The 21,132-nt window shown below is 35.9% G+C and overlaps 1 protein-coding gene across 1 annotated transcript in view; it reads left to right on the top strand.

Moving 5' to 3' along the window:
• Positions 1 to 10,406, top strand: part of LOC114149499 (probable flavin-containing monoamine oxidase A) — a 70,689-nt gene extending 60,283 nt beyond the window's left edge. Inside the window, exon 12 of the mRNA XM_028025426.1 lies at positions 8,003 to 10,406. Coding sequence (XP_027881227.1) covers positions 8,003 to 8,318 — 316 coding nt within the window. The 3' untranslated portion in view covers positions 8,319 to 10,406. The remainder of the gene's footprint in view (positions 1 to 8,002) is intronic.
• Positions 10,407 to 21,132: the final 10,726 nt, after the last annotated feature.

The raw sequence follows: 21,132 nt of genomic DNA, 5'->3' as shown, positions 1-21,132 counted from the left end.
GTAATTCTTTGGAGTTTATTATTTAATGAGATTCGCTCGTTGGTTGCTGACAGGTTGAGAGATAGTCGGTGTATTTCCTGGTTGTTTATTCTATTCTTATACCACAGAAACCATTTCAATGCCTCCTCAACATCAAACACACGAGACATGAAGAGTGCCTTAAATTATAGCATGCTTGTCCTGATCAAAAAAACAACAACAAAAGGTCATCAGGAGGTTTATTCCTTGAAGAAAATAATCCATTTCTAATGGCCTGTTCAAGGATGCACAGGACTGAGTAAACGAGAGCGACTGGAAGGTAGGGGGATTCGGGTAATGCATTTCTGTAATGACATCCAGTCTACGGGGAGCAGGGGAAGCTCGTTGCGTAACGTGACTGAAACGGCAGCGAGGGGAAGGCGGCCCCTCATTGGCATTCTGTCCCTGCGTGACAAATGAATCCCCAGAGATGTGCTACGACCTTGACCGCGTCCAGCACAAGGAAGATACCTCATTTAATTGCTGGAGAAATGACGATATTAGCCTGTAGATGTGCGGTTTGATTTGAGATCCTTTGTATCTCATTAGGGGCTAAATTACGCTTTCTGTAATAAGCCTAATAGACTCGGATGGTTTGTCGGACTGCTCGGCTCTGTGAGATGTTTACAAAGAATGAAAGCCCCATAGTAATTCTCCTAATCCTTGATTCGCAGTGACCCTGAGTTTAGACCTGCAGTAATGATGTTTCTTATTTCTGCTTTTTTTAAGATAAATCTACATTCACCAAGGTTTACAAATTCACTTCACTGTTTTAGAAAATGCTATCTACTTAACAACACAAAACAACTGGAACAAACATTTAGTTTTATACTTGCTGATTGAGAAACGTTCACACCAAACGCGTTTCGTGCGTCATTAACGGGTCCGATGCTTCAAGTTGGATGCGTGTGCACTTTGAATGCAGATGCTTGACATTTTGCTTTAAAGCTAGAGTTTTGTGCATCTGGTTTACATTCAAAGTCTATGTAGAGGCGAGTCGAGCGCAGCTCAGACATGTTAAAATCGCTCTAGCCGTTGTTTTCCATTGCTGGCCTGTTTGTCAGACGCGTCGAACGCTTGGAATGGCGCCTAATGGTGTGAACGCACAATTAGACCAACATTTAGCTTTATACTTTAATGTCGGAGCAAGACCTAGAGAAACTCCTGTTAGTATATAGATTGTGCAACCCCGAAAAAGAATTAAATATGGAGAACCAATATTTAGCTTTTTTGCCTTTCTTTTGGTTTTGTTATGTTTGTATTTCATTCTAATTCACGTAAAGCACTTTGAACTGCCTTGTTGCTGAAAATGTGCTACATAAATAAAATTACCTTAACCGTCTTCAAGTTTAGCAACACTATCCGAAATATCAAGTTATATTTGGTGTTTGAACGTATAAAATAGGAGTTATTAATGTTTTTTTTCAAGTAATTTTAGTTATTTGGGGGTGGCTCTGGTTAGGGAACTGAAGGTTTTTTAGTTCTGCTTCCAAAAAAATATGGGGAATCACAGTTAATTGATGATTTAATAATTGAAGCGAATACTCTTTTATATAAACCCAGGTTGGTTTGGATCTCTCAGGATAAATCACATTCAAAGTCTTTTTTTTTGCATGTTTTTCTTTGAGTTAAAAATTCGTCTGATAAAATCAAGTGCAGCTTGTAAACGGCTATATGAATTATTATCATGGATATGACATTTATAACATATATGTGGACATTACACCCATTATTTTTTACATGCATTTGTCTATATCATGATATTTCATCTGTTTTAACTTCCCACAACCTCTTACAGAACATTTCCAGTTATCTCTGCTTAATATCAAAACACTCTCTGCAGACTAAGATATTGTACCCGAGCTTAGAATAAATGTCCTCACAATATCCTTCCTTTACAAGGTTACAGCACTGTGCTTCGAATACCAAGAACAAGAGCTCTGCTGGGCTACAAAATATGGGCAGGCCTTTACAGTGCATCAAAAATGTAAGAGTCGAGGTCTCCCAAGTGAACTGCAAGCAAAATGAAATGCACTGAGCCAAGAGCTAAACAAAACTTATACATGGAACGGGCAACAGCTGCTAAATGTTGCACAAATCTTTTACAGCTTCTGGAATGAAAATTATTCAGTTTCTTGTACAATTTTCATGAAACACTTTCAGCACATTCTCTTCATGCCAACACGTTTGCTCCAAAACAAATGTAAAAGCAATTAAACGGAGTGCGGTAATGATTTGTTTTCAGGCATGTGCAGAAGCAAAAAATGGTGAAACAGTTTGTAAGAAAGTTCAGTGCAGTGGAATTTACTGAGGCAAATTTTTACCAAGTAAGTGGAAATGTCCAAATTTAATCAGGAATTTACAGAATTAAATGATCTGAAAAAGCAACAATCGTAGAAAATCCCGCTGCCAGTTTTTGACCTTAACTCTAATTGTACTTGGATTATGCCACTGGAGAGTAATGTGAAGCACACCTGTTTTAAAGTGGCCTAGTCAAATTCAGGGCTTATCTGTAATATATTTTTCCACAACACTATGATCATAACACAGATATGAAAGGCAATATAAACCAAATGACTAGGACATCATCATTTAGTCCAAAAGTCAAACATTTTCTTTTTAGCACTGAAGGAATTGTGCTTAAGAAGGACACTAATTAATCTGGCACTGTGAATTAAGTAATGTCCAGTTTATCTGCACAATTTAACATTCTGGGCTCTAATGATTGAATAAAGCTAATTATAACCTTTCGGTCAGACAACTTCCTTAACATACAGCAAAAAGCAAGAGTCAAAAACTGCAGTTTTATTTAAGGGGATCCAATGTTGGCCTAAATATGCTGTAATTTTCCTATTAAGTAAAAGAATTGCTGCTTGTGATGCATCAAAACTCATAAGTACTTCAAAAATGTGTATCTCATCTTTTCTTTCTCACCTATGGAGGTCGCCACTTTTAAACCTGCTGGGTTTTTCATTTGAAATAAATACGTGTCAAAGTCTATTGATACAACTAGTCATATATTCAGACTAAATACAGAATTATTAAATTTATTTTTCACAGCTGTGTGATGGACAATGTATATAATTCTGTCCTTGGGGGACATCAGGTGACCTGTGGAAGACTTTAACAAGCAACATGCTTGCAAACAAAGCTTCTTAACATTTCTCCCAAAGTTCCAGGTGTTCTGTTGATGAAGCCTCTTGTTGAGCCTATTAGGAAATAAAAATGCTTACAAAAACATCCTCACTGCAACTTACTGACCATTTATTTACACGGTCACGCTCCGTTTTTATTCATCTTGATCCTGTTTTATACTCCTGTAGCGTTTCTCTTACATCCAGCTGCACCCCTACAAACGAGATGGTAAAGCTGTTTGCAGCAGAGACCGCAAACTCCCTGTTCAGAAAATATAAATTAATCATAAAAGATGTTGGCCAGACGTTGTGGGGGATGGCTTTCGGACTACAGGTTAGTTTTGTGGTCTGGTGTCGGCCTGCACTCATGAGAATTAATTTGTCCCTTGCCTTACCTCTTTCTTTTAAATAATAAATCAAATGAGTGTCCTTTTTTTTGTTCTGGCTACAGAGACGATGCGTAAGCAAGAATAAAAGGCGTCCTCTTGAGTATTTGCAGCAAAAAGATTCAGATTATACACAAACACACATTGCTTAGCTGCTGTAGATTTAGCTGCAACCGTTGCTCACATGGGAAGCTAACTTGTGCTCTGAGTTAGACCAATCAAGTGTGGAGAGGGACGAATTGGCTCAGACGGCTAGTTTTGGGAAATGAGGTATAATACGCCACAGAATGCATACAAATGATGTGCATATGATGAAAACAGTCATCTGTGAGAAAACCAACAGAGGCGCGGCTGCCAGCGTGCTGATGGAGGCAGCATGTTCCTGCCGCGGGGCATGTGAACCCCTCACCATCAGGGGGATAGATTTTCCTTTTCATCGTTTGCTGTGTTTTTGCAGGTGGAAGAAAATATTTGCACTGTGGTTATTAAGTCATCACGGCTACATTTTGACTCGGGCGCTTTCTGTTAAGCACTTTAACAGGCTTTGACTGACTGGAGCCGACCTCAAAGGGAAATCAGTCGAGGCAAAACCATCATAATAAGAATTGATTTCTGCTCTAAAAACATGGAAACACTTTTGATTATATACCATCAGAGCAGAAAGTTCTGCAAAGTTCCAGACAGTCTTCAGCTTTATTCATTTTCACTTTATTAACTCCAAGTCATGCACAGAAAAGGGCAACTTCTCACCATTTTGCTTTAACAACATACACTGACATGAACAATCTCAAAGGTCCTACAGTACTTTAATTTCTTCCTGCTGCCAGAAAATGTCCTTATCCTTTTAATAATAACGATAGACTTGATTTTACTTGTGCTTTTAGTTACAGAAAAAAATAACTTTGCTAAAAAAAAATCATGAAATGATTCATAAAGATGGTAATCAAAGAGGATTTGAGGAAGGACAAAGACCTCAGCGTGTGTACTAACTAACCTAAACACAACTGAAAGGGAAATGAATGAATAGGGATTTTTATTTAAAAAGGCATTCATCACCATTCAAAAGTGCTTATTGCCTTCGAAATGTAGATTCTGTGTCTTTAAAACCACACACTTCAATATATTTATTGGGATTTTATGTAATAATAGACAGAAAGTAGTGGAGAATTGTAAATGGACAGACAAGGATACATGGGTGGTAATGTGTATTTTTTCATCATAATCAAGAAACTGTTGCTATAAAAATTCTGTATATACCAAACATAACTCAAAAGAAATTTGAGTTTGTGATTTGACATCTTGAAATTGGCCTTTGTCGCTTTAAGAAGCTTCTGCTCTTTCCGAGACTCAGTATGTCTTCACAACACGTCTCTGTTATGCCGTTTACAAACATTTTTATTAGCTGTGGGCTGAGAAGTAGCTCCACCAGGTGTCTGCTAATTGCTGCTGCCGCTAGTCTGGAGGGGCTGAGTGGGAAATTCAAAAATATGGTTTCAACCAAATGTTCAAATGATCATTTGTCATTCAGAAATGTTTTTCCAACCACATTTCTTCCTAATTGATTATCTGTCAATGTTTTCAGTAATGTGTTGGTCAGTTCTTAACCCAATTATACTAGTTTGAACATTTTCCTTAGATGTTTTCTCTGCTTTATGCCAATAATTTTAGCCTTCTTAACATCTTTTCCACAACCACAGGATATCTTTCCTCATGATTGTTTAAGAAAGGAGAAGCTTCTCATTGCATGAGTGACTTCTGAATTTATAAGGAATAAAAAAAACAAAGCAGCATTTTCATTTATTTTACTGGACTTACCATGTCAGCAGTTTAAATAGAAAATGAGATTTTCTCAAGTTACTACTTCCCACCTAAATGTATATTAAAATAAGACGATGTCAGGTTTTTACTCCAAGTATCTGCTGTTGCTAGCATGAACTGGCTTTTTAGCAATAATTTGTCTAACTTCTGGGGGAGTAAAACAACATTTCAAGTTGCTAATGGTCCATCTGAACGCAGCGGTTTCTGTCACCAACTAATTGGTTGCAAGTATGTATTGTTTCAGCTATTTGGCACGAAAACAATTTAAACCAGGAAAAGATGGTTCACAGATTTTACTCAAAGCCAATAGAGGATGCACTCTTTGAAAAAACGAGGAAAAGTAAGAATAAATACTTGCTGTTCACCCTTCTTTGTGTAACCTTGACTTGAAAAAAGTTCAGAGGAAGAACCTTTTTGCCCAGAGGGCAGAAGGAAGGAAATGGGATGGTAAAGGTGAAGCATATTGTCTTATAGGTGGCACATTAATGAAAATGAAAAGAGTCAGATTTATCTGCAGTAACAGAGCAGCAGAGGACGAATGAAGTGGATAATAACTGATTTGGTGGGTTTTGCTTATAGCATCTCCAGCTGGGCATTTCATGAGAATTATTTTCCAGACTCACGCACAGTTGGTGTGTGTGTGTGTGTGTGTGCGTGTGTGTGTTACATGCTGCTGTATGTTTTAGGTGGGTGGATCAAATAGAAATATCAAAAATATCAACACCACATCAGTATTGGATTGATTCTAGTGTAGGAAAATGTATGCTTTTCCTTTTGAATTACTTCATTTTTCTATTGTAATTTGTCAGATCTACTCCAGAAAAGGTTTTGTTTTGCTCTTCAGTAGTAATTTTTTGCTTTTTTTTTTAAATGCCTAAAGATTTGATTTGCTTTTCTGTTGTATTTGTTTATCATGTCACTATGTTATTAAATAATTTTGTAGAAGCCTATAAAGTCTGACCTTATTCTGTTTGACAAAAGAAATTCAGAGGAAAAACCACAAGAACACCCAAAGGTCAGAAATTTTATGCTATATTAAAAATAAATAATAAAAGACATTGCATCAATATCAGTATCAATAATAATGGCCCTACATTTACTTTATTGGATCAATATGCAGCATTGCACATGTCTGTTTCATGGTTATGCACAGACATCTTGCAAATTTATTCTACAAGACCCTGTTTCACATTTCATTTTTCTCATTCTATATTATTGGGAATTTATGCCACTAACTCAAAGTAGTTTTATCTTATACACTTCCTCCATATTTACCTCAATCCACCTTTCTATCAAAGCTGACCAGCTTCCTTTTCCTGTCCAGGTTCTGGCCACCGCCGTGCTTTACCATAGGAGTGTCACCTTCAGGGTGTTGTATAATATTAGTTTTCCTTGACATATTTTGTGGCACAAAGTCAAAACTTCCTATTTTGGTTTGTCTAATCTGACCAGAACAAACTGCTTAATAAATTTCTTCTTCTTCTTTCTTCTGTCATTTTCTCTTTCTGAATAATGAATGTTGTAAATTGGCTTCCTGTTGTCAGCAGCTCTCGATCTACTCCAGCATCGACACCAAACCCGAGCAGGGCCACGTAGAACGAGCAGCAACATATTCTGCTTTCCTGCACTGAACAAGCTCCTCCTAATTAGTTGAGCATGTTGAACACAAAACTAATGAAGAGCAAAGTTAGTGACCGTATTAGGCAGGAAATGTTCTCAGTTGTTCTAGTTCTGTGTCACCATCTTTGAATGTTTCTGTCTGAGCTGTGTTTCTGCAAAGTAGGTTAATTTGCGGTTCAAATCTGGCATTAGGTGTAAACGTGTGTGTGTGTGATTTTCTGTGGAATTGACCTGTAAAAGACAGATGGTAATTAGTCTGAGCCTTTTTTAAAGAAAGCTACATTAATCTGGCCTCGCCTTCTTCTACTGATCCGCAAACTAAACGACCATTTATTTGCCGTGACTTGAGCACAAACTGTGAAGTTATCTTACCAAATGATTGTGGTTAAAAATAATTATGAGTAAGTGGCTTAAAAGCAGGTCACGTCAACAGCTATTGTTGTTTTTATTTTATTGAAAGTGATGTAACGGCGAATGAATCCAGCTTATATAAATGGGTAAAGAACTTTTATATTGTGTTGCCACGGCAACTTGAACCCATTTTTCTTTTATTGTGCTTTTAAATGACATATAACCCTAAGATTATGCTAACAACACATGTAGTGAACAACAACTTTTATTTTTATTTGTTTGATATTGGGAATTTGTAAATAACTCAAAAGGCCCTCGACTAGTTCATGGTTTTGTCACATTTACAAAACATGAATGCTTCTCAATAGTTAAGAAACTAATACTTTCATTTCAGGTTGGATATATTTAGATGTGTTATTGTGGGGGAAATTCTCAAATTAGAGCATTGTGAGTGTTTAATGGGTTATGTGTTTCTCAGAATGAAAAAGTTTGAGAAACACTGGATTATGGAATATTCTAACAAAAGCCATTAGCTTGAAAATATAATCATATTTGCTAAAGTAATTAGAATTTATTGAGATCTGCCTGTAATTGTGATTCTAAACGTGCTGATTTGAATGTAAAAGCAAAGACAACATGCTTTGTGACGATCTAAAGGCGTTTTTGGTTTTACAGGATCCACTGGGCCGGCACTGAGACCGCCACCCGATGGTGCGGCTACATGAGCGGTGCCGTGCAGGCGGGGCAGCGGGCCGCTCTGGAGGTTCTGGCTGAAGTCAGCCATGTTGTTCTGACAGCGGAGGAGCAGGAATCTCTGATCCAGGGTCAAACTCTCCACCGTCCCCCGAAGCCAACCGCGCTGTCTGCGCTCCTCAGGAGGCTCACTAGGAAGTCCGTGTTGATACCGGCGCTGACGATAAGTGCTGCTCTGCTGCTGGTTCGGAAGCAAGACGTTCTGACGAAGATCAAAACTTACATAGGTACTTTCTAAACTATGAAGCGATACTGTAACAACATCTTTAGGAGAAACGTCCATTGAATTTGTTTGTGTTTGTGAAGTTAAGCTCCATGAAATGACTTGGTGTTGCTAAAACTTCTCAAATCCAATCTGAAGGATAAATTCTTATATTAACAGAAGAAAAAAATTATGAATTTATTTTGAATTAATACTTCAAATAAATGCATATTTAAGCGTAGAGCATATCTAAAATATTTGAAATAAAATGCAGCTTCTGAAGCTAAGATAGCTAGCCACAATGCTACTTCACATGCTGAGGAGTGGCGTTTGCGTACCAGCCAATCCAGGGGCACCATTCACTTTCCTTGGTGCTGATTGGCTGGAAGAGCGTAGATAAGGAAAACCATATATATGAGTTTCTTCAGTAGAACCAAGACGGTTTTCACTGTGTGTATTAATGCATATTCAGGTGTGTTTTAGAGTTTAAATGATCAAAATAGGGATTGCTGAGCATTTTAAAAAGGGATTTAAATATGAAAAATATGATTTAAAAAACACACCGACTTTCTGCCACTTCTGAGTTTATGGACTTTTAATTAGCTTTGTCGCCTTACTATTTTCATTTGTTTATTTGCTTCACACCAGTTAATTTCAGTGGTTGCTTTTCTTAGACTGTTCATCTTTTCTCTTATGTCATTTTACCAGATTTGATTAGATTTTTGTTGTTAATTACCTCAGTGCCACCAAGATTGACTTTAAACCATCCACCCACTAATTCAATAAGAAGAAAATAATCAAAACTGCTATAATTAAAACAGTGTAAAAGTTTAAAAGTTTCCAGAAGCTGAATGGAAAGAGATTTAATAGATTTTTTTAAACTTTTTGTGCCCAACTTTAGTCTAATGTAGCAAAGCAGGAGACGAAGATTAAATTTAAATTTTCCCGACTTTCTTGCAGAGGAATAGATAATCGAAGGCACAGCAAATAGGCTTTTAATTTAATGTAAATACATAAACGTTTTTGTAACCTTTCAAATAAAATACCCATGTTTATTAAATACAAAATAAACAGTAACTGCTCATATGAGCATAAACATTAGCAGAACTCTAAGAAACTATGTTTCCAATCTCTGAAATCTATTTCTTTAAATACAAAAAACAATCTACGCCAGTAGTACAACCGCATATTAGGGTAGTATTAATTCATAATATTACTCAAGTAAAAGGAAAAAGTAACACTACTGCTATAAAAAATGTTACTCAAGTAAATGTAACTAGTACTCTGCCTGAATAGACAACAAAATGTAGCTTATTTGGTGACACTTTATTTGAAGGGGTGTGTCATAATGACACTTTCAATGCAATGTTGCACTAAAAGATGCATTAAAAGTCCATTAAATGTGTAAACTTTGAATTATTTGGTCAATAATTACACTTTTAATGCAAAGTTCTATTAAAATGTGCATAGAAAGCAAATTAGAAGTGTCAACTTTGCATTAAAAGTGTCATTATTTACTTTTGCGGGGCAATAAAAAAGAAAATTATAAAAAAAATGTTTCCAAAAGGTTTCAGACTTCCTCCAATCCAATCCAATCCAATTATCAATGATAATCCCATAAACCAATCACTTCACCCTTAATTAGCTTAGAGGTGACATTGTCTTGACATTTGAAGCTTGTAATTCACTTTCATTGAGTAAACACAGATATCCAGACTCACTGATATCCAATTCAGTTGATGCAGCCATTCTGAATAATTAAACCTAATTAAATCGTAATTCAAAACCTCAACTTTGTGCCAACACTGACGAAAGCAAACTGATCAACTCTGGTTGATTCCAGAGATTTAAAATAGGTTAATTACACTTTTTAGCATGACATTGGTTATAAAATAACTTAGGGATGTCCTAATTCAGCCCTTCTCCAATAAACCAGGACAAGATGAATGAGTTGTTCCTGCCTTAAAATCTGAATTACGTGCTAATGAGGGGATTCAGCCGTTTTATTCTCATGAATTTAGAGAAGGGATTCATGTAAACTTTGCAGTAAATTAGCTGTAAATCATTGGGTTTTTTTATGCTTTTCTGCACAATTTCTACTCAAAATAAAATGATTGCAATGTTTTTGAATCTTTCTTTGTTTTCATGCAAACATTGCAGAAAAAGTTGAGATTATCTCCTTCTAGTTTGGTTTGAAACCACCTCAGATTGCTCATGTTTAAACAGGTTTGCGGAGAGACGACAGAGCCCAACACGGCTTCACAGATTGCCATAAAAACTGCATGAGCGGCTTGGAGCGCAGCCACTGGCCCATTTGTGCGGCTTCAAAACACCAGCAGATATTTGAATGAGTGTAAGATGGATTAACTCGTCACGCAGTAATAACATCTCCGGCTAAGTGATTTAATCAATATTACTAGATTGCACAGTCGATTGAAAGGATTTTTGTCAGCCCGCATGTCTCCTCTAGAGAGCAACTCAAAAGCTCACTAATCACCATGAATCCAGCAGCACCATGGATCGCTATTTGTCTGTTTTTGCAGGTTTGAGCTAAATTAAGAGCCTCTGCAAGCCATGCTGAAGGATGGAAATCATCTCAAAAGTTGTTTCCATGGTTTGAAGATGTAAAACAATGGAAACAAAATACACCCATCTCTTTTTTTTTGACTTGACCCTGAAATAAAAAAGGTCAGACTTTTCCCCTCGTCCCAACACCCAGCTTAATTAGAAACTTCAAGATAACAGTTGTGTTCTTAAATGTGATTTTATCAATCAAGTCAAATCAGTTTTTATGTGTATAGTACACCAGCATGAAGAAATGCTCAATATTATTTAGTTTTAAGAAGTACAATCGAGTGCAGAGACAGTTACTTATTGAAATTTTAACAGTTTCTTATTGGCAGAGGCGGTCCTAACCTGTTTGGAGCCCTGGGCGAACCACCTTTCTGTATGAAATTAGACTATTAAGCTGACATAATGAAAATTACTGTACAACCAGACTGTAATCAATATTAAAATTTACTGAATTTTAATGCTTTAGCATATAAACAAACATTAACAAAATAATCTGCAATCCTTAACTTAAATAATTGACTTCAGAACATGCGTTCCAAAATACTTTTCCTTAACACTTATTTCGTCACAATTAGTTATCACACTGAATAAAACACACAACATAGCTTCACAAACTTCTGCTAGTGTGGGGGAAACCAATCTGTTCCACAGTTCAACCTGCCTGCATGCCTTCAAGACAATACTCTGGGCAAATCTGACCCACCTCTCGTGTCAGACACTGAGAAGGGCAAACCCACGGGTGTGCACCAGCGAGCGCAGCGTGAAACAGACTCAGAGTCATAATGTGATTTAGAAACTTCCTCTAATGTCCGTTAACAATGTAGCTACATTTTTAGGGAACATTTCTGAGTGCTTGGTTGACCTCTGACCTGAGTTGACAACTGGGGGAGGGATCCATATCCGAAACCACCAGTGCTTATTCGGTGGTTTTGTCATTTCATTTTGCCACAACCGTTTGAGAACATTCGCAATCTTAATGTGGCCCAAAATGAAAAATCCAGGATGTTGGAAACTTCTCCTCTCGCCTGGTATTTTTCCCAAAATGCAGTGCACTTCTGCTTTCAGCTGCGAGGGGATGCAATTTTACAAAATGGTAAGAACGCAAATTGTAAGGTAAAATTACAGCTTACCTGATGAATATGAGCCTTTCCTGAAAACCTGAAGGCCAATTTCAGCATTCATCACGTGAAGAGTAGTAATGAAGCAGCTTTTAGATGTATTCACCTGAAGATTAAGATTAGGAAGATGTTTCTAAGTGGTTGCCACCTATATTCCATGTTTTATTTATCTCACAGTTAAAAGGAGAACAATGATAGTGATTTCACAGCCACAGCCGATGGGCATGAAAACACACAAAAAGAATTTATTCATATCAAATCCTAGAGAAAGATGGTTTTGTTGATAAAATTGATGCTCCCTTTTTTTAGGATAAAATACACTAATGAATTTTTCATACGCTTTCAAAGGCTAACTCTGAAAGGCTTTATAGAAAAGAAGACCATTTAGCATTTTATACAACCACATTTAGCTCCAGCAGGCAGCCTCCATATAGATAGATAGATAGATAGATAGATAGAAGGAACATCTTGTTTAATGTCTGTAAGTAAGGTTGCTGTAATTATTGTGGCCTCTGTAAACAACAGTCAAAGCGTTTGTGTTAGTGTTTGCCCTCGGGCTCCAGCACCGTCTTTAAAAATTCATCCTTTGCAGCTGAGGGTAATCAGTGTTTGTGACCATAAACAACTCTTTTAACAGATTACCCATGCAGCCCATTTCGTAAAAGCTGCAGATTCTTCTTTTGTGCCATGTTTTCTTTTTTTTTTTTTTACTTTCATCTAGACATAACAGTCTTCTAAAACGAGTCTCTCTTTTGCAGTCCTTGCAAAACTGGATGAAGTATTGTTTTTAATTTGCGTCAGAGTTATTCCAGCGAGGCAATGCTGCAACTCCAGCCGTTTATTTTAGATTGCATTTTGCATTGTTTTCATATCTCACGTAAGTTTTATTGTTATGCGTACATCTAAACTGGTAATTATTAACACAAATTATTAACAGATCTATGAAGGTTCTCCATCCATCCATATCCATCATAGAAACTTTATGGATTTGTCTTTTACATTCTTTGTGATTAAAAAAAAAGTCTGAAAAGTGAGTTTTTAGTCCCTCCCAGTTGGTACTTTGTAGATTCACCATTTACAATACATTTATTTTATAAAAAAGAAACGTTGGATATTCAAAACGAAATAATACATAAACAGCTCAGTTTCAGAAACATATTTTGTTAATAGAAGGTATTTAGGGTTTTAATAAAAATGTGAGTCAAAGCAATCAGATAAAATCATGATTTTTAGAAATAAAATAAAACCATTTTTAATAACTGAAGAAAATTAGAAAACCCACATTAGTTTTATTTCTATTTTTCTTTTAATCCACCTGTGGTCTTATGGTGATGCTCAGGAGGAGCGCTGCAGATGTCACGGTCGGACAGAGTTGAAGTGAAGTTGTCCCGTCAGACCATCAGTTCCCAAAACCACACACCAAAACAAATGTAATAAAAGCTCATGTGGGATCAGTGTGTGACTGCACACAGAGTAAAAAGGGTTAAAAAAAAGCTGAAACGGTATATATATATATTTTTTTTGAGAGTACTTTATTGCTTATTTTGAATTGACAGCAGGCGACTAATATGACAAATATGTGATTTTGTTCTTGACGCAAGAGAAAAATCTTCTGTAACTAAAATAATGTTGGCCTATATTTTTTTCTCAGCTGAAAGTATGTGGGTTTTTTTAATTGGGCTTGGCCTAAAATGTTGGAGAGTCACTACATTAGGCATCAAAATCAGGCAAAGTATGACCTTAGATATGAATGCATCCAGTGAAGTACAGCTGGAGTTTACCACCTACATGGCTTAATTTACACTTTTTACAGCTGCAGTATTTCTCTGCAGCTTTACATTCTTCCAGCTAAAAAGCTCTGTGGTGGTTTTATGCTGTCTTTTTTAGCATTAAATAGTCTCCAACACCCACTGCCCAGCAAACAGCAGTCTGACTTCATTGCTTTTTGGTCAGCAGAGTCAAGGATGAGTCATAAAAAGCGCTCTGTCATCTCCAACACCATTTTTAACAAATCCCATTTCAACATGGGGGTCAAACTCAGAACAGCCAATGAGCAACAAGGTGCACAAAGCTGTTCAGCTGCCAGGCATTCAGATGAATTCAGAGAGAAGCCCATCTCGGATATAAACAACACACGTTGCCTGAGCAGCCGCGGCTCCGTGGAGCAACACTAATACCTTCGCCATCTGGTACCAAGGACGGCAACTCGTAGACGAAACATGGGAGTAAACAAGCCCAGTGCGTGTTAGCTATTTAAAAGTGAATCTGTGCTAGAGCGAAATAATAGAGTTGGATGAAAACAAGCTTCACTCACCCTGAAAATAGCTGAAGGCGCATGATGTCTGAGCTTAACTGTGTGAAGATAGCATCTTTCCCCTCATTAGCGAAGTTACTGTAAGTTCTCTGCTTCATTTGCTAGTATGAGACAAATATTCCATAGAAAGATGGAGCCAGAAAAGCTCCAGTTGTCATTTTCAGTCCCTGTTTCGTTAAAGCTGCAGTAAGTAACTTTTACAAAAGTTTATTTTTTATATATTTATATATTTTATTTTATTTTTGTATTGTAGTTTCTCAATTATACTGTAAAAAGATTTTGCTAAATGAATTTTTTTTTTTTGCACAATAATAGAAAACACGGCAGACATTTTGTTCATGCAAAAGTTTTGCGAAAGTATTTTATCTACACCTTTAAACTTTATTTAAATTTTGTCCTGGGTTTTAACAAAGTAAGTCGAATGAAAACCCATGAAAAGTTAGGAGTTTGATGATGTGGAGACGGACGTAAAGGTCCAATTTGACCAGAACTACAACACAACTGCAGCTTTAAAACAGATGATAGCGAGCTTCAGGGAAGTAGTTCTGTCCTGTGTGTGGGAAATGTTTGAGTGTTTTTTGGTGTTGAAACCTGATGCATAAAGTGGCGTTGTCGTCAGTTGCTATGCCAACGACTTGCATGTAGCGTAGCCGTCACAGAGAGCAAGGAAAAAAGTGGTTTTGAGTTGTTTTTTAATTGTTTTTCTGCTGTATTTTTCCCTTTCCTGTGGCAAATCAACATCTCCAGGTTTCATTTAGTTAACGGAATCGTTTTACTGCGGCAGCGCGGCTATGAGCAGCATGTAAAAGAATTGTCTTTTTGCCCTCCAGCATTGTGTTATAAGCAATAACATGCAGGGAGTCCGTAGGTTGAAAACGTAATATTCTGTATTTTTGCTTTTACCTTTACTTTGTCTCTTTCTTACCTTGGTGTGAATCTATATACTTTGGCTTGTCTGTCACTTTTCTGCTGGTGTACCTGAATTTCCCCCTTCAGGGACAATAAAGGTTATCTATAGGTTACTCTAAAAGATGCATATATTGCGCTTGGATATGACCTTCAACATCAGGCATTTTATTAATTAAAGCTTCATCTTACCTGAGATTTTGATGACTCTATGTCTTAAAATTGTTATTAAATGTTGAAGGGAAATGTGAAGATGTCTGGGATATGAAATTATTTGACCATGTTTTAATTGATAGTGAGGAACAATTGTAAAATATAGAATGTGCCAGGCTGGATGTAACAAAACAATTCAGACAATCTATTGTTTTTGGAAGCCTGAGGTTTGAATCCTTTATTATTAGCACTCTTATCTTTAGTTTCAACATCAGAATTGTAATAAAATGTGAATTCTGTCTGATAATCACCTTTTTCTATTACTTTTTTGTTTCAAAATGTTGTTTTGTTAAAAAGGTTAGATATACACAAGGACATTTCTTTATAGCAAAAATTTAAAGACGCACGCAAAAGTTTGCAACTAATAAATAAAATGTTTGGTTTTGGTCTGGTCCAATTATCTTCTCCTCTTGTACCAAAGTAAAGGTACAACATTGAGTTCAAATTTAGTTATTTGACTTAACTAGAGTTTAAAACAACACACTTTGTTTGATCGTTTTTCAGAGATTAGGGGAATGTGGTTTTCTGCCTAAAATCTTTTTAGAGCACCTGTTAAAAATAAAATCTGTTCAAGATCAATATGAACATTGAAAATATTCATCAAATTAACTAAACATTTTTTTTTGTAACTAAAAAAAATGTTCCAGAAGTTACTACGAGGTCAATCAGCCCAGTGAAGCTGTTCTAGTCATTTAAATTAGAAGAATTGTAAAATAACAGAGTTCAGCAGGATTAATTATTCCCTTTTTTCTTTACTGTTTCTAATTTGCCAACACATCAAAGCCATTCGCACTTTATCAAACTAAATAAGCAAAACAACACAAATGAATCAATTCAAAATCTTTTCTTTGGAGAAAAATAAAAACAAGTGTTGGGATTTTAATATTTTTCATATAAAAGACAACTAAATATCCAGAGATGAAGAAACTGCTATAAAATTCATATTATTGCATCATTTTTGTCCAATTTAAAATTAATTTTTTTCAGTCATATTTGCATTTGTCTCACTACATTTTACACAAATCAACAACTTTGCAGAAATACTGCAAGTTTTCTCTGCACATGAACAAAGACAGTCTTCTTCCCTGACATTTTGTTGAGCTTTTCTTCAGTTTTATTTCCTCTTGTAAACGTGTCCAATTAAATCAACGCATTATTGACTTTCTTTATGCAGCTTTTCACTGAACTGATGAGCTGGTTTTTAAAATTTCTGTTTGTATTTTATTGTAAATGTGACTGGGTTGAACCCAAGCTATTGTTTCTCAGCAGCCTGGTACAGACAAGGTTTTCATTTTGACAAAATGTGAAGAATTTAAATGGATTTCTGCTTTGTTGTGGATCATTTCTGATGAGGTTCTGGTTTGAATAGTGCAGGTATTTTGGAGTCAGGGTGTGAAATTCACCACATTGCATCAGGATGATTAGTTATTTTCTTTAAATGAACATCATCTAATTTTTCCTTATTTGTTTTCCATATTTAAGAGTCAAGCAAACCTTCTGACTGAGAACATTTTACGTTCAGTTAAATATTACCGATGCCAAATAAATAACTTTTAAAAACATTTTCACCCTGTGCGCTGGAGAGACTACAACTGCCTTGTTGCATGAAATACTGATACGCTTTTTAATGACAAACACTGTATTTTGTCTCTGAAGTTCAATAAGTAATGTATTTTGTACCGTCTTTGAACTTTCTTCCTTTTGCAAACCTAAAAAATAAAATGACATTTGAGGATGCATTGACTTTTTTATTATTTATGACCATCCTTTCAGTAAACCTGAGTGAGAAGAACATATATTTTTCAGTGGATATCATCATGAACCCAATGTTAAATATGAAAGGGTGAATAAAAGTTCATGCAAATGCATATCACACTTCAATTTCTGTAATTTAGAAAAGAAGCATCTTATCTAATTAACAATTGCAATTGAGCATTTATGCATTGACCGTTCAGTTTGATTCAAATCACAGAGCATAATTTGTTTGCAGAGATGTCATAATGAATTTTATTTGTTGTTTCTGATGCTTTGTTTATTTTGGACATTTAAAATGTCTTCTAGTTTAGAATGCATTATTGTGTTACTATGCCATTACCGTTATATTACTTGAAAATGTCTCAAAATCACAATGTTATTGTTTACCACACTAACATCTGGGACAATTTCTCTTCCAACAAAATTTGTTTTTGGGATTGTAGCAACAGATGTATTTTATCTGGATTTTGTGATATTTAGACCAACAAAAAGGAATAAATAATGGAGACAAGTAAGTAATTATGCATGCTTTTCATTTTTCTTTCCAAAATAACATAATAAAAAGAAATGGAAAAAGAGGGTCTACCTCAATGATTTTGGCCGAACTTTTCAGATTTTATGTCCAATAAATATTGAAAACAATGCATAATTATTTTTGGCCAAATCACAATTAATTCTACTTTGTGTTGGTCTATCATAAAATTAAAATAAAATGCATTGGAGTGTGGAATAATGTGAGGGGTGCAAATGCTATCACACGTCATGCTTCAGTTCAAACAGGATTCAACTGTTGTGTAACACTCAGGAGGCAGGAATCACTATTAAAGTCGTGATCTGAATCTCATTCAAACATTTAGTAAACCCATCCAGTGAAGGTAATGGGACCTTACCAACGAGGCCATGTCTGGTTAAAATGTGGAGCAGGTCAGAAAAGATTTAGAAGTCGGATAATATTAGATGTATTTTATCATATCAGAAAATAAAGAAACCATTTTGCAAAATGTGCATCATCCATGCATCTGATCGGCCCAATCCTCATCACTCTTTGTAAATTTTCTCTCTGCTTTTCAAACCCAACATTTCAGCGGCAACACAAAACTCTTAATTCCAGTATCAAGTTGCATAATCCGCTAACAGTCGGGCTGCTTTGCTCCATAAAGCTCTGTGGAGGAGAAAAATCTGAGAACTCCTCAGAAAGTTGTTACATAAGTATTTGGACTCAAACTGGCTTATTTCATATCCTTCCTCTGTCAAGTAAGGGTTTTCCCAAGAAAGAGGTTTAGCATCTGCAAAGATCATGAGATTTGCTACAAGATGGTAAGTGAGAAAAAGCAGCTCCTTCTTTCTTAGCTTGCAGCAGAAGGTGTCTGACGAGAATGGTGTGAAAATGCTCAGTGTGATCATCTTCATCAGTCATACATTGATTATAAAACGATGACTAAAACCAGACCTAACCAGGTGAGTTATGAACTGAACTAGAAGGCGATTGTTAGCAATTCGAACTTGTTTTGTTATTTAGATTTGTTTATTCACCACAACCCTCAGGTGCTTGATTGGACTATGCCAGTGGTTCCAAAAGTGTGGGGCGCGCCCCCTAGGTGGGGCGCAGTGCCATTGCAGGGGGAGCGCGGGAAGCAGAATGGATGAATGAAAATAAAAAAAGCAGTTACACAAAAGTGTTTCACTGTAAAGATGGTTTGAATTTTGTTTTGTTGCAACCTAAAATGTGAAATAAACTTCCATGGAGTTTGAAGACAAAATATGTGTTTAGGTTTATGTCTGGTTGAACGATGTGTGTGCTCAGTTGATTTTTTATTTATTTTTGGGGGGGATTTATTGTAATCCATAGGGGGGCCCAGAAGAAAATCTTTGGGGACCACTGGACTATACGGAGCCCCAGTAAGGCAATTTTTCTGTAGCGTTTCCTCACAATAAACAAATACACCCTGGTCTGTTTTGTATACAATCATAGATGTCCATTTAAATTTTCAAAGATATACCCATTTAAAGAGCCTCAGTGAAAACATGTTTGTTCTTCTTAACTTTTTGGATTGAAGATGGATGGATTCATTGCATGTTTGTCGGTTTGTGTAAAGTTGAGATGGAACTGCACATGAAAACAGCCCTTTATTAACCAACCCAAAAACGACACAATCAAAACTCTGATGACTTCATTATCCTGTGAAAATATTGGTTGAGCCCCCAAGAGTGGAGCTGAAGACTGTTGATGTTAGCTTCTGCAATAGTGCCAAGATGGCTTCCACTGTGCACTTTATTGAAGTATATTTGGCATGTGAACCACTTCCAGTAATAAACCAAACAATCTAAACTTTGGTCAACCGTATGTTAGGGCTGGTCAATAAATTAATACCAATATTAATTATATATCAAAACAGACACATGGTCGATATCAACAGATATTTGATGGAATATTCAATAATTTCAATGAACTCCAATCCAGAACCGCACAGCTTAGTCATAAAGGCTAAGCAAAGTTAGTTGCATCGACCAACTCAGTCGCTTTGTGGTTACCTAGCAACAGCCAGGCTATTGCTAGGTAACCACCATGCCTCATAAGTGTTTAAAAATAAAAAAAACAGTGGAGTAAAAACTATGGATAGAACAGAAAGGCTCTCGCCACCAGTTTATTTCAGATATTTAAAACAAAAGAATGATAAATAATTAATGATATCAATTGATAAACAACTGATATGTTTTTCAGCCATATCGTCCAGCATACATGACTTTCCATGAATATGTTGTTTGCTTTCCTTCATCATCAAATGTCTCATGAACCTAAGAGTATTTTAGTGGCAGAAACATTTTTAAAAGTTATTTATTTGGCATTGGTAATATTTTATTTAACTGAACATAAAATGTTCTCAGTCAGAAGGTTTGTTTCATCCTTAAACGGGTAACCATAATTTAAATATCAACCTTCTCTTTTGAAGTGAGCTGGAAAAGGCTTATTTCCATATTGTGGAGCCTTAGAGCCTCAAATACGATATTATCCATCAAGTTCAACAGCAATGTCAAAGGTTCAGTCACAACAGGTAAGTTATGATCTGTATGAAGCAATCTTTTGTGTTTTTTAAACATATTTTCCTCCTTCAGCATCTGTGATGACAATTTACCTTTTTATATTTCAAATCTTTTGCAGTGTTCAGCAGTGCCTTTAAATTATCCCAGAGTGAAAACTCAATTTGGTAAAATAACTTTTTTCTCCTTTGGCCAATTCTTTGGTACAGGGTTCAGGATATCATCAATCTTCAGTGCTTAATATTTTCATGTCTTCTTAAATTTACTCTCAAGGACAAATTCTTTCAAAACCATTTTAACTTCATTTCATATTCTGTTAGCAAAACACTTCATCTCCATGTCCTTAAAATGCTCTGTATCAGTGCAGTTCTCTGGACAGGCAAGTATGTTTGACAAATTATGGGGAGAAATATTCTATCCAAATCTCACATATGATCAAAACTTAACAGTATAGCAGAAAAAATTGCATTTTCTGCGAAAATGCAACAGGAATGCTTTAAGTTGAAAACTTTCAATTAAAAAATCCCACCAAAAGATAACTAAAAATTGGTGCAGAGCACTGATTACAAAGCTAATCTGGACGCTTAAACTCATGAGCTAAGATTAGCTAAAAAGCTAAAGCTTGCTAACCTTAACCGGAACTACTGATGATACCCTCTAGCTTAGGACTAGCGTCTTAGCATTAACAATGGGGGGAAAAACCATGTAAACGCTAAAAATAGCTAAAAAGCTAAAACAAGCGACAATGATGTTGATAGCAGGTACATGGAATGATTGTTGGAATTAAGATTTTATTGTTTTAAAATATGAGTAAAACTTTCAAGAGTATTTTTATGAAATCTGTAAGAGGTAGGAAAAAATTTAAATCAGCAGATGTACGTCTACATTTTATATATTCATATATTCCACATAAATCTTCATAAAGTCTTGG

This window comes from Xiphophorus couchianus, chromosome 8 (genome assembly GCF_001444195.1).
Source record: "Xiphophorus couchianus chromosome 8, X_couchianus-1.0, whole genome shotgun sequence".
Lineage (NCBI taxonomy): Eukaryota > Metazoa > Chordata > Actinopteri > Cyprinodontiformes > Poeciliidae > Xiphophorus > Xiphophorus couchianus.
The sequence above is the reverse complement of the archived record's forward strand: the minus strand, read 5'-3'. Positions and strand labels throughout refer to the sequence as shown.